This window comes from Zasmidium cellare (genome assembly GCF_010093935.1).
Source record: "Zasmidium cellare ATCC 36951 unplaced genomic scaffold M409scaffold_9, whole genome shotgun sequence".
Lineage (NCBI taxonomy): Eukaryota > Fungi > Ascomycota > Dothideomycetes > Mycosphaerellales > Mycosphaerellaceae > Zasmidium > Zasmidium cellare.
This window is the reverse complement of record NW_022986953.1, coordinates 461,452-473,241: the sequence shown is the minus strand read 5'-3', so window position 1 is coordinate 473,241 and position 11,790 is coordinate 461,452. Positions and strand designations below refer to the sequence as shown.

General features: G+C 53.9%; 6 protein-coding genes across 6 annotated transcripts; 3 read left to right on the top strand and 3 right to left on the bottom strand.

The window, feature by feature from the left end:
• Positions 1-1,035: 1,035 nt before the first annotated feature.
• On the bottom strand, positions 1,036-1,893 carry M409DRAFT_20121 (uncharacterized protein; the record flags this gene model as incomplete). The annotated part of the gene is made up of 1 exon (XM_033805241.1): positions 1,036-1,893. One exon carries the CDS (start codon positions 1,891-1,893, stop codon positions 1,036-1,038), a length of 858 nt encoding a protein of 285 aa, XP_033670595.1.
• A 348-nt stretch (positions 1,894-2,241) lies between these two features.
• On the top strand, positions 2,242-3,465 carry M409DRAFT_64748 (uncharacterized protein; the record flags this gene model as incomplete). The annotated part of the gene is made up of 1 exon (XM_033816211.1): positions 2,242-3,465. The coding sequence occupies one exon, from the start codon at positions 2,242-2,244 to the stop codon at positions 3,463-3,465; it is 1,224 nt and encodes a 407-aa protein (XP_033670594.1).
• A 668-nt stretch (positions 3,466-4,133) lies between these two features.
• Positions 4,134-5,918, bottom strand: M409DRAFT_64747 (uncharacterized protein; the record flags this gene model as incomplete). Its single annotated transcript, XM_033816210.1, has 2 exons — positions 4,134-4,559; positions 4,614-5,918. The coding sequence occupies 2 exons, from the start codon at positions 5,916-5,918 to the stop codon at positions 4,134-4,136; spliced, it is 1,731 nt and encodes a 576-aa protein (XP_033670593.1).
• Positions 5,919-7,425: 1,507 nt separating this feature from the next.
• M409DRAFT_64746 (uncharacterized protein) lies at positions 7,426-7,992 on the top strand (the record flags this gene model as incomplete). Its single annotated transcript, XM_033816209.1, has 2 exons — positions 7,426-7,531; positions 7,583-7,992. 2 exons carry the CDS (start codon positions 7,426-7,428, stop codon positions 7,990-7,992), a joined length of 516 nt encoding a protein of 171 aa, XP_033670592.1.
• A 677-nt stretch (positions 7,993-8,669) lies between these two features.
• Positions 8,670-9,603, bottom strand: M409DRAFT_36102 (uncharacterized protein; the record flags this gene model as incomplete). Its single annotated transcript, XM_033810503.1, has 2 exons — positions 8,670-9,240; positions 9,296-9,603. The coding sequence occupies 2 exons, from the start codon at positions 9,601-9,603 to the stop codon at positions 8,670-8,672; spliced, it is 879 nt and encodes a 292-aa protein (XP_033670591.1).
• Positions 9,604-10,179: 576 nt separating this feature from the next.
• On the top strand, positions 10,180-11,515 carry M409DRAFT_20116 (uncharacterized protein; the record flags this gene model as incomplete). The annotated part of the gene is made up of 3 exons (XM_033805240.1): positions 10,180-10,455; positions 10,508-10,677; positions 10,732-11,515. The coding sequence occupies 3 exons, from the start codon at positions 10,180-10,182 to the stop codon at positions 11,513-11,515; spliced, it is 1,230 nt and encodes a 409-aa protein (XP_033670590.1).
• Between the last annotated feature and the right edge of the window lie 275 nt (positions 11,516-11,790).

Here is an 11,790-nt window from a genome sequence, read left to right as displayed (position 1 = left end):
CATGTGCCATCTATCCATCGCATCTTGGGGCGACGTTCTGCTGTCGTACAGGTTCACGCGACGTCCCGCTCGGCAAGGTCTGTCATCTGGCACGATGGACGTTCGCTGCACTCTTCGTTCGCCTCTTTGCAGGAATTGACACCGCAAGCCAACGATTGTTCTCACTGTCCTGCACGAGTGATACAAGTACAGCGGAACGGCGCGCAACTCTCAAACCAAGTTGCTTGTTCTGGAAAAGCTTTTGGGAGGCTGAGCAATTTGACGTCGCTGCCGCCCAATAGCTTCATACATTGGAAGAATGACGAAGCCTCCCGAGTGAAGATATAAGGCGAGCCTTTCCTCCTGTTCTTCCTTTTTTTCTTCCTGCAAGCTGACCGCTTCACACTCAACGACCGTCTCGAACAACATCCCCAGCAAAGCTCAGAATCCATGACATGGATACCAATCTGACAGCCTTATCGGCTCTCGCCCATGCCACATTTGGGTCCATGACGACGCACTTGTCAACCGCTGTTACACAATCAATCTTAGCCACACCGACATACGCTTCAAGCGTGATTGATGAAAAGACGTACAGATCGAGCATGATCTTCGGAATACTCGCAACGGTCCTGACTTCTGCCACACTTGTTGTGGCAATGGCAACGATCAAAATCAATCGTCGTTGTGGCCGTCGTCGTGGTCGAGGAGCCGACGTCGAGCATGCGCAAGTGATGCAGGTGTCTGCAGAACGGTTCGTGGGAATTGTCGTCTTAATTGAGGTTTTCCGACGGTTAATAGAAGCAATCCTTTCCTGGACCCTCCAGAGTCGATGACAATTAGGACAACTCCTCCATAATCGACGACTCCATCAAACCCGTCGCCCACATCAAATCGACAGATGGCGCCGGTTCCAGACCCCTGAAACGCGGCTGAGACAGAAGGCAGATGAGGCCATCATGTTTTATGGTGTCATCGTGCAGATTTGATGCAAAAGTATTATAGACCTTCTCCGGAAGCAGTAGCAATACCCAAATCACAATCGTTAGCCCGGTGCTAAAGTTTGGCTCGCATGATCCCAGGTGCGCTGGCTTTGATCCCGCTCTCATCAATGTCGACGCTCAAGTCTCCTCTGATGTCCACTTCCTGGCAGTCCTCAACCCCTACACCATTCGCGTACTGGACAACGACAAAGGCAATCGCTTTATCGCCCAGCACAACCATCGGAGCGTGCCATGTTCCAGGTCCATAAGTCACAGCTTGATCTCCTCTCGCAATGAAGGCCTGGATGTTGTCCAGGTCCGGTCCACCTGGTCCTCTTGGTCGTCTACCTGGGCCTAGGCTCAACATGGAAGGAGTGGTGGTCGCCTCGAAGTCGTTCGTAAAGGGGTTTGGCCTCGCTCCAAGTAGTCTTTCCTTGAGCGACTTTCGGTTCGGTTTTGGCTTCTCGGCTGGGTATGGCTTTTTGAGATCTTCGCTATCTCTCTTCGTTGTCTTCAGCGTCGGTGCAACGATGACCAGGTATCTCACGTCTTTGTCTTCAGGACTCACTCCCATTGGAATGAACGTCTGTGGCGTGAACGGGTGTCTCTCGAGGATCTTGACAGGAAACACCTCTCTCCCATCTTTCACCTCCAGCTTCCTCGGCTTGCACACAAACATATTCATAACCGACTTCGCCGCCTTCCTCGAAGGCGCCAGAGTGTACCAGTTCTCCAAATGGCTGACATCAAGCCACTTCGTCGCCGAACCCTGATTAGCCTCGACCTTCTGCACCTTCCCTCTCCCTCCATGCGTCTCCGGATTCTCAACCACCTCCCCAAAAGGCGCAAAATCAATCGGATTAAGAGAACTTGAAACGCGGATGATTCGGCTCGAGGTAGAGCTCTGCGCTCGTTCCCCGCTCAGAGTCATACTGGCTGTGATATTTCGGGACGAAGGGTTTCTTGATCTGAGACTTGAAGCGCGACCACCAGCTGTTGGGACTTCGAGGGCCGGAAGGGTTGGTGGAGCGTTTGCTGAAGGGCATCGTGAAAGAGAAGGTGAGGTTGGACAAGCACATGTGAAGGCGGGGCGAGTGGGGTTCGCTTAAATATAGCGCCGGTCGGATCAACGGGAAGGAGCCGACAGGCATGGCTTGTCGAACCTTGAATTGAGCTCGCGTCAAGCTTCCGTCACGCGTCAGGGAACTTGGGTCTAGACAAACAATACAACAGTACTTCTTACAACGACCGCCACGATGAGACGATGACCACGAATGCAATGCCATCTCTAGACTCTGAAACTACTGCGCCCTCTTCGACACCCTCACGAGGAGAAGCCCTCTTCTCGGACGAAGCGACGCGTCCAACAACTCCGCCTTCCAGCCCGCCAGGTTTTCCTTGGGAGCGGGTGCAGCAGAAACAGGATGCTGCATCGGAGAATGCGATAACGCAATCTTCACCGCCACGAAAGAATGCGTTTTCAGTGCTGGGGAAACGAAAGCCGCTGGAGGACGTGAGCGGTAATGCGCAGCCTAGGAAGCTGGCGAAGACGGTCAAGACGAAAGATGGAGGGTCGAAGCTGGTGCAGATGCAGATGAGCTTGGGGCAGGAGGTGCAGAAACGGTGCGCGCAGTGTGGAATGGAATATACAGCGTCTTCGGCTGAGGATCGCAAACTGCACGATAAATTTCACAAGCAGAATGTGCAAGGGTACGATGTCGGCAAAGACTTTATGAGCAAGACGGAACATTCTGATCGCCGGCCGAGACGTTTCGACGGGGTGAAAGATGACGATGCGATTGTATTATTGGACTGTACAGACCCGTGGCAGAGGAAGAGGAAAGGACAGGCCGTACTGGAGATCGTGCAAAAGGAGCTGGGCGCTGTGGAAATACCTGAAAAGGACATATGGGATGCGAAAGGGAAGGATCCCGACAATCCGAAGTTTAAGGTCTACCTACACATCCGAGGGACCAAGTGCATAGGGTTCGTGCTCACAGAGGTGATCAGAGAAGCACTGGAAGTCCTGCAACCAGAGGATATGGCCCCAAAACCCTCCCAACCCACAACAGGAAAGACAACAGCTCTCGGAGCCCTCCAAGCCCGCAAGGACGCCGAAAAGCAGAATCTACTCGAAGCCGACAAACGCCCAATAGTACTCTCGACCACCAAATCGCCCGCCATGCTAGGCATATCGCGCATTTGGACCTCCCCGACGCATCGAGGTCAAGGCATAGCAAAGTGCCTACTCGACAAGTCGCTAGCGCACGCCAAATCTTGCCATCACCTCGAGATGACGAACAGTATTATGTGTATCCAGAACAACTCTAAGAGTACGCCCGCGCAAAAGGAGGCTCGAACGAGCGCAGCCAAACAACTTTGTGATCGGAGGATGGCGATCAAGGAGAGTGATGTTGCCTTCAGCCAGCCGACGGAGAGTGGAGCACGACTGGCGAGGAGGTGGACAGGCAAGGCATATGGATGGTTGGTGTATGTGGATTGATGTGTGGAAAGAAAAAATCCCCGATCATGCTATTGATATTGCTCTATACCCCATTTGCGACTGCTTTGACATGCGTGATCAACACCTCTCACGTTGGAACTTCCAAAACCAACATTTGGTCTTCGTGTGACCTTCAGGTCGCCCCGAATTGCTACTACACCGTCAACATCCTGCAGCGGCCCAACCATACGAAGACAGAGATGCGAACGCCGATGGCGGTTTAAGGGTCGCGTTCTTTTTGGCCTCGTTGGCCATACTTCTGGGAAATCGAAACCACAGCAACGCCCAAAGTCCAAAACGCCAGCAGCGTAGCGAGAATGCCAAAGATGATAATGACCGTATCCAAGTCGTCTTGCACTACAGCAACACATGTCGTCGTTGGTAGTAGAGGCGAAAGCAACGTCGCAGAGGGCTGGTAGTTCGCATGGAGACTCGGAGAAGTAGTGTTGATGTACATGGTCGATCAACTTTCAAAACGTCCCGTGTGTTCTGATACTCCCAGCAAGCACTCGCAACATGTTTCTACTTTTGAGGCTGCGCTGCAGCAAGTGGCGGCCGAAGACGGGGATCATTCACATGATCGCACGGGAGCTATCAGATGCACAGCTCACGGGCTTGATGAAGCATCGTATCATAAAGCTACATGTACTACTACTCCCCTTCCTTTTTCAACCACCAATTCCCTCCAAATACGGCCTCACATCCACAGGCCCCTCACTCTCCAAAATATACCCCTTCTCACACCTCTCAAACCTCACACGTTCCTGCTGCAGCTCATAGAACTCATCAAACCGCGGATCCAAAGCTCCCTTCAAATTCGTCACGTCGCCTTTCGGGTGCAGGACATTCCAGGGATGCGTGCAGGCGGAGGCTTTGCAGGTTTTGAGGACCATGAGGAGGGCATCGAGGCGGTGGGTGATGGATTTGAGGGGACGGGGGATTGGTGGGGAGGGGTGGGCTGGGTCGTTGGGGTGTGTTTGGATGGTGAGGCCGGGTGGCGTGGTGTCGCTGTGGTAGGTGGGGTGGTCGAGGCTTTCGGTGTTGCTGGAGGGGTGGTTTTGTGGTAGGAGGTTGGTTGTTTCGTATGGGTCGGTCTATTCGACTTGTTAGTCGCAAGAGGTGTTCTTTGAAGTCTCATCAAAGCTTACCAAAAGGTCGTAGAGCTCATGTTCACCTGTACACCACACCGTGTACAGGTAGTTGTAGCTGTCGCCAATCACTCGCAGCGCCTTGTAGGTATGGTTCGGGTATAGTACAGCACCATGCTTGCCCTCGCTCATGATGATGCCCCAACTCTCTACGTTCACGTGTTCATTCTTGGTTTCGTCTCCGTTCAGCTCATTTTCCGACAACGGAATAACGGATCCATCAAAGTCATCTCGTAGCTCCCCTCCCGCGAGTCTGAGGAATGTGGGAGCCAAATCGGTATGACTGCTGACAACATCCGTCAACTGCCCCTTTGGAATACCGGGTCCCCGAACCATGAGCGGGATGTTGATGTCCTCCTCAAAAGCGCACTGCTTCCCAGGCTGCAGCCGGTGTTGGCCAATGTGATATCCATTGTCAGTCGAGAAGAAGATGTAGGTTTCTTCCAGTACGCCAGCCTTGTCCAGCCGATCTACAAGTTCCTCGACGATCTCATCAACAGCTTGCAGAGCCCGTAGTCGAGAGCGGTAAAAGTGGTCATTGTCCTTCACATTGGTTTTATTCTGCTTCGGCAGACGTCCGATCCACGAGACGCCATGCGGTTCATCTGGGTTGAAGTGCTCAGTCCTTGGCACCTTGACATCTTTGAACAAATGCTTGTGTCGCTCAGCTGGGATAGGTGGACTTTGCACATTTGTGTTCTCGCTGAAATTTCCGTCGATGAGGTTCGAGCCAATGTGTACGTTGCTGTGCGGTGCGGTTGGGGCAATTGTCAAGAAGAATGGCTTTTTGTCTTGATCGGCCAGCGCATCGTCCAGAAAACCGAAAGACTTCTCGGCTACCAGATCGGTACTATACTGACCTTCATACGAGACCGGAGCTTCTCCATTGCGAGTGAAGGTGGCGTTCAGGTATTCGTAGGTATATGGGTCCAAGAGGAACTCACTGCCGGTCCATCCCGCCGCAGCTGGTTTGTTGTAGTTGTCCACGGTCTGAGCATTGAAGAGCTTTCCAACATAGTATGTGTTGTATCCTGTGTCTCGGAGCCACAGCGGCAGGTATGCATCGTTCAAGCCTTGCGAGATGAACTTAGGATACCCTCCGTAAGGCGGATTAACATCTGTCACATTGGTGTTGTGTGCCGCTTTTCCCGTCCACAACGAGACTCTCGATGGGCAGCAGAGGGCGACAGTGCAGTAGTGTCGTGTAAATGATAAGCCTTCGTCTGCTATGTGTTTTTTCAAAAGCGGCATGTAGGACAAGGAGTCCATGTGAAGGTCTTGATCATCCGTCAGAACGAAGACCATGTTCGGCTGCTTCTTTGCCGATCCGAGAGGGACCTGCTCTGTGGATGCATGGCATACATTGGCCAGAAGGCCTAATAGCAAGACGAGATTAATCATTCTGGCGGTAGCGTTGGCAGAGGACATAGACTGCCGTTTCGATAAGCTCATGTAACGGATGTCTGGAAGGCGTAATGCAGCGCCATCGGAGCGATGTCACTGCAATGGTCTTCATACCAATCAACAATAGGTTAGGAACTCCATAGGCATTGTAAAGAAGTGTAAGACTACCAAACGGATATGGAAAGTATACGCAATGCGAAGTCGAGGTGGTGCGTAATAGGCTAAACGCAAAAAGGTTAAATTGAACTTTAAGCGAACGCCACACTTTGGTTCCTGGATGCTGACCACGGATTGATGAACTTACATCTCCAGTAGTCGCCACAGCAGTGGTCCATGGCTACTCCGAATACTCGCCACGGCGATGGTACTTACTACTGGACTAAATCAGTCATGGAGAAAAGATTAGAAGAAATCATTTTTCTTCTGCAAACGAGGCAACCAGCAGGATGTCCAGTGCCAGTGTCGAATGAATGGTACACAAGGAAGCTCGGGAATAGACATAGCATAAATGTAAGTGGCCTGGCCAGCACCTGTCTTGCCTTTGCACTCGCTAGATCATCTTCTACAAAGGGCCACATGTTCCAGGCCTGTGAAGAATGCTTGGCGACCTATGCGCTGTATCGCTCCTCAACGCTTGTACATGAGTCGCATCGGGCTCCAAATCACTAAAGAGGCATGATACATTAGGCGCGCGCATATTCACTGCGTTACTCGTCCACGACAGCGACATTCACCGCGCAAGGGCGGCGTAAGGTGGTGATAAAGGTGTCCACGTGTCCAGCGGTTCGTGGGTCCGCCGATGCCTGAAGCGGATGTACGCATGAGTTCCGCTGGCGCGCATTCATGCATGCTCGTGTGCAGATCTCTGTCTTTGGAGACTCGGGCGATAGTGATGACCGGCGATAGAACAGCTCGTCAACAATGATGGCAGAATCGGCCGTAGATGTTGACGACATTGCCCGTCGAGCCGTGGCTGAAGTACGGCGCGGATTGATGCAGGGCAAGCGCAGGGATCGTTTTGCGGCATTGGGGTGTTGGGTGTTCGGCGGCTGTGCGACGTCAGACTGGCTCGACTTCGCCGGCTTACCGACGAGTGACTTGGGCGGCGGCGAGTCACAGGACGATGGACCACGACGACAACACCCTAGCCCGACCCTGCTGCCCTTAACTAACCTGAAGCCTCACCACTTCACTTGACGTGCCCATTACTCAGCCCGCCGCATCCTCTTTAAAGCGCTGCCACAACCTTCTCTCGCCTTCCACACTTGCTCCTCTGCTTTCGTCCACCCAGCCGCCGACCTCAATCCACCTTATCAGCCGCCACCACCACCCACTTCACGACCGACTCACAGACGCTGTCAAGCAAACGATCACTTCCCCCGACACCGTCTTCACCACCACCGCAATCATGCGTTCCAACAGCATCTCGTCCATCTCCTCCGTCTCCTCGCGTGCCTCATCTGCTGAGCCGGAGCCGACGATGCAGATCTTCGTGAAGGACGCCTCATCGAACAGTCAGTATTCCTTATCTCACTCCCTCAACTTCACCGTCTAACACTCCACAGCCTTCCCCATCACCATCCCCGAGTCCACCACCGTCGGCACGCTCCGCTCGCTCGTAGCCCTGCGAACCAACATGCCCGAGTCCGACCTCCGCCTCGTCCACGCCGGCAAGCATCTCGCACCCTCAGAACCTCTCGCCACCTACAACATCACGCGAGAAAGCACTCTCCACGTCGCCCTTCCGCTCCGTGGCGGCGCCCCGAAGAAGATCCGCTGCAACTTCAAAGACTGCAAGGACGCAGCGCAGCGCATCGTCGGCGACTGCGGCTTCTGCAGCGGCCACTTCTGCGGCAAGCACCGCATGCTCGAGTCGCACAACTGCAGCGGTCTCGAGGACTGCAAGCAAGAGGAGAAGGAGCGCAACCGCGAGAAGCTCGAGAGCGAGCGCACCGTCGCCATCAAGGGGATCTAGAAGAACGACACTTGAATATGATGGCTTCAGGCAGCACGGATGACACACAAACACACATACTACTAGGCGTGCTGGCCGATGGGAGGAATCGAATCGTCTTATCATGGGATGCGTTAATAGAAGCAGAGCTTATCACAGCGGCTGTGCATGCATCATGTTACGAATGAAGGGGTCTTGGATTTTGGGAGCTTTTGCGGGTAGCATGGATGGGAAGGGTTTCCTCTACTATCTTCGGCTTTTCGTATCTGCGTGCAAAGCGAGGCGCGGATTGGTAGACTATGATCAAGAATACAAGGCCGTGAATGGTCGGATTGAACAAGAAATAAATGTTCCATGATCGCCCACGAGTATACGTATCCGACTGCCCTAGCCTGAGATTTGCTGAATACGTCGTATGCATCGCCATGAATTCACAGAGAGGGCTGCTCGGCCATCACTTATCACTGATCATATTCCATGGCCTGATGTCGACCTGCAACGCTGCTCAGCGTGGCAGAGAGACTCAAACTACTCCGTCGACAGCTGCCGGAAACGCACTGGATCTCACAACATGGCAACTTTCAGACGTTCACAGACCAGACTGGATAGCAATGACAGCACATCAATTCATCACAAAGAATGTACACATCATATCGACATTCTATCATGTATACCCCTCCCCACACGAGAGTATGCTCTTACCTCCCCTTGAAAGCCGGCTTCTTCTTCTCCCCAAAAGCCCTCAGCGCCTCGATTCGATCTTGCGTAGGAATCACCAGATCATAAGCCGCATTCTCACTCTCTTCACCCTTCCAACATCCACTGACTGCCTGCATAGCAGCCCGAATGGCAATGGGTCCGCCCTCGCAAATCACTGTTGCCATTTCAACCGCCTGTTCGAGGACTTTGCCTTTGGCGACTCCAGCACCTGACTGTTCCTCTTCTGTGATCTGCACGATGCGGTCCGTGAGGCCGATGAAATACGCCTCTTCGCCGCTCACGCGTCGCCCCGTGAGGATGAGGTCGCGGGCACGTGCTTGGCCGATCAAGGCGGGGAGGCGATAGGTTCCTCCAGCGCCGGGGATGATGGCGAGGCGGGTTTCTGGGAGGGCGACTTGGGCGGTGGAGGCCATGACGCGGAAGTTGGTGCAGAGGGCGAGTTCGAGGCCGCCGCCGAAGGCTGTGCTGCTGATGGCGGAGATGGTGGGGATGGGGAGGGTGGAGAGGCGGGTGAAGGTGTGGCGGAGGGATTTGAGGAAGGCTTTCGTGCTTTTGGGATGTGTTCAGCTATGAATGCGTATGTGAGGTTGTAGTGGGTATGTACTCTTCCTCTGTGAACGTCAGACGTTCTTTGAGATCTGCCCCCGCGCAGAAGGCATCGTCGCTCTCGCTGGCGAGGATCAAGGCGCGGGTGCTGCTCTTGGACCCCTCAGAGTGTAGCTGTTCGACCACTCTGTTCAGCTCGCCGAGGAGTTGGGTGTTGATGGCATTGCGAGCCTTGGGCCTGTTCAAGGACAAAACGGCAATCTCGCCGGCGTGCGGCGCTGGGATGTTGCTGAGCTTGATGGTCGAGGACAGCGAGCCTGAGCCGCCGCCGGAGAAACTGCTGTAGTGGGAGGCGGTCGCCTTCATCCATTGTCCCGCAAGGCCATGGCGGCCCGTCTGGCGGATGATGGTGCGCGAGAACATGATACGGGCATAATGCCGTCGGAGGTGCGCGAAGGCAAGCAGCACATACGAAGGTGGTGCTCATCAAACTTCAGCCACTCAAGCCACGATCAAACCCTGTGGAGTCGGCGTGACGGCGCGAACCGGGGTCGTCTTCTTTCCTCGACCATCCAATCACCCTCGCTCTTTCTCTCACGGTCTCCCAGCAAGGTGCAAGTCATGCGGACGTCGCGTCTGATCAGATGCCAACGATAGGACGACGTGACGCCTCGGAGTGAATGGTGACGGGCAGATCTCAATGCATCCCACTGCAGCCTACCTTCCCTGAATGCTACTCTTCGGCTATCCTGCATTGGCTGCAAACTCATTCCGTGCGATCCTCCGGCGCGAGCACGCATCAGGAAGGCAGAGAAGAGAAGAGACGGTGATTTGATATTCGACTAGGGAAAATAGAGTGGTACTATGGCCTGGTATGCTCGCCTACAAAACGACTCGATAGTCCGCCTGCTGGACAGACCAGAGTTTCTCACTTTCGACAACATGCCTTCTGTACGCTGTTTCTCTGGCTTTGCTCTCACGGCGCTGGGCGCTGCTCAGTCGGTGCTGGGGCTTGGTTTGAAGAGTCCTGTGGCCCGTCAGGACGAGCAGGGTAACTCGGCCACTTGCTCCAGCCCGCAGCTTTCTTGCCACAATACGTCTGCGGTGCAGGATCTTTGTTGCTTCAACTCGCCGGGTGGTTCGCTTTTGCAGACGCAGTTTTGGGATACGAATCCTGCTACTGGACCGGATGATTCGTGGACGATTCATGGGCTTTGGGTAGGATATCGAAAGAGTATTGGGTATCGTTCGTTGGCTGATTTATTGGTAGCCTGACAACTGCGATGGCACCTATGAAGCCAACTGCGACGATGATCGTGCATATACCAACATCACGGCCATTCTCAATTCGTTTGGCAAGCAAGATCTTGTTGACTATATGAACACGTACTGGACGTCCAACTCTGGTTCAGCAGAAACTTTCTGGGAGCATGAGTGGGGGTAAGCATCATTCGACGAGCAACATTGATACTACTCCTTCTGACACTTATATAGCAAGCACGGAACTTGCATCAGCACCCTGGACCCAGACTGCTACACATCCTACAAGCCGACAGAAGAAGTTCCAGATTTCTTCGAGCGAACTGTTGCCCTGTTCAAGGACCTCCCATCCTACACTTGGCTCTCCGATGCAGGCATCACCCCCTCCAGCAGTAAGACATACACCCTCTCCGCCATCCAGTCCGCGCTCGCCAAGAACCACGGCGGCTACACCCCCTACGTCGGCTGCGCATCCGGCGCCCTCGACGAGCTCTGGTATTTCTACAACACCCGCGGCTCCGTTCAAACAGGCACTTTCGAGGCCGCAGAATCCTTGACCAAGTCCAACTGCCCAAGCAGCGGCATCAAGTACCTCCCCAAGAACGGCGGCTCCTCGCCATCTCCAACGACAACCACCACCGCGCCAGGCTCCGGTCCAACGGGCTCATTCAGCGGCTCAGGCTACCTGAACGTCGTCAGTGGCGGCAGTCAGAATGGCTGCATCATCTCCGCAGGGACATGGTACACCAGCGGGACCTGCGCGACGTTCACTGCTGCTTCCTCCGGCAGCGGCTTCACGCTCAAGTCCTCCAAGGGTAACTGTGGGGTGCAGTCCGGCCTTTTCACTTGCGGTTCCGGTGTCTCGAGCACCGTCTTCACGAGCTCGAATGGCAATTTGCTGTACAGCGGATCTAGTGCGTTTTCTACGGATTCTGCGCCTTCGGGGAGCACGCAGGCGAAGGTGTACTCGGGCAGTGGCCATGCGACCAAGTTTACGATTACGTGGGAGAGTAAATAGACTCTCTACATCCTATAGAAAATAGATTGCACGTGGCAATGTCTTGAACACCATCATTTTTCAAAGTCAGGCTTCCGAGTTGTGTCGTTGCGTCCACCGACTTTTCAAGCGTCAACGTTTCTTCTGCCCCACAATATCCATTCTATTCATCGAAAATGCCTTTTGTTAGACTGATAATCATTCTTGAAGTTTTTGACGAGAGTTTTGAGCGGCATAGACATGTACGGCTTGAAGACTTGTGCAAATGCTTCAGGGGTCACCCTCACGTGATCAGG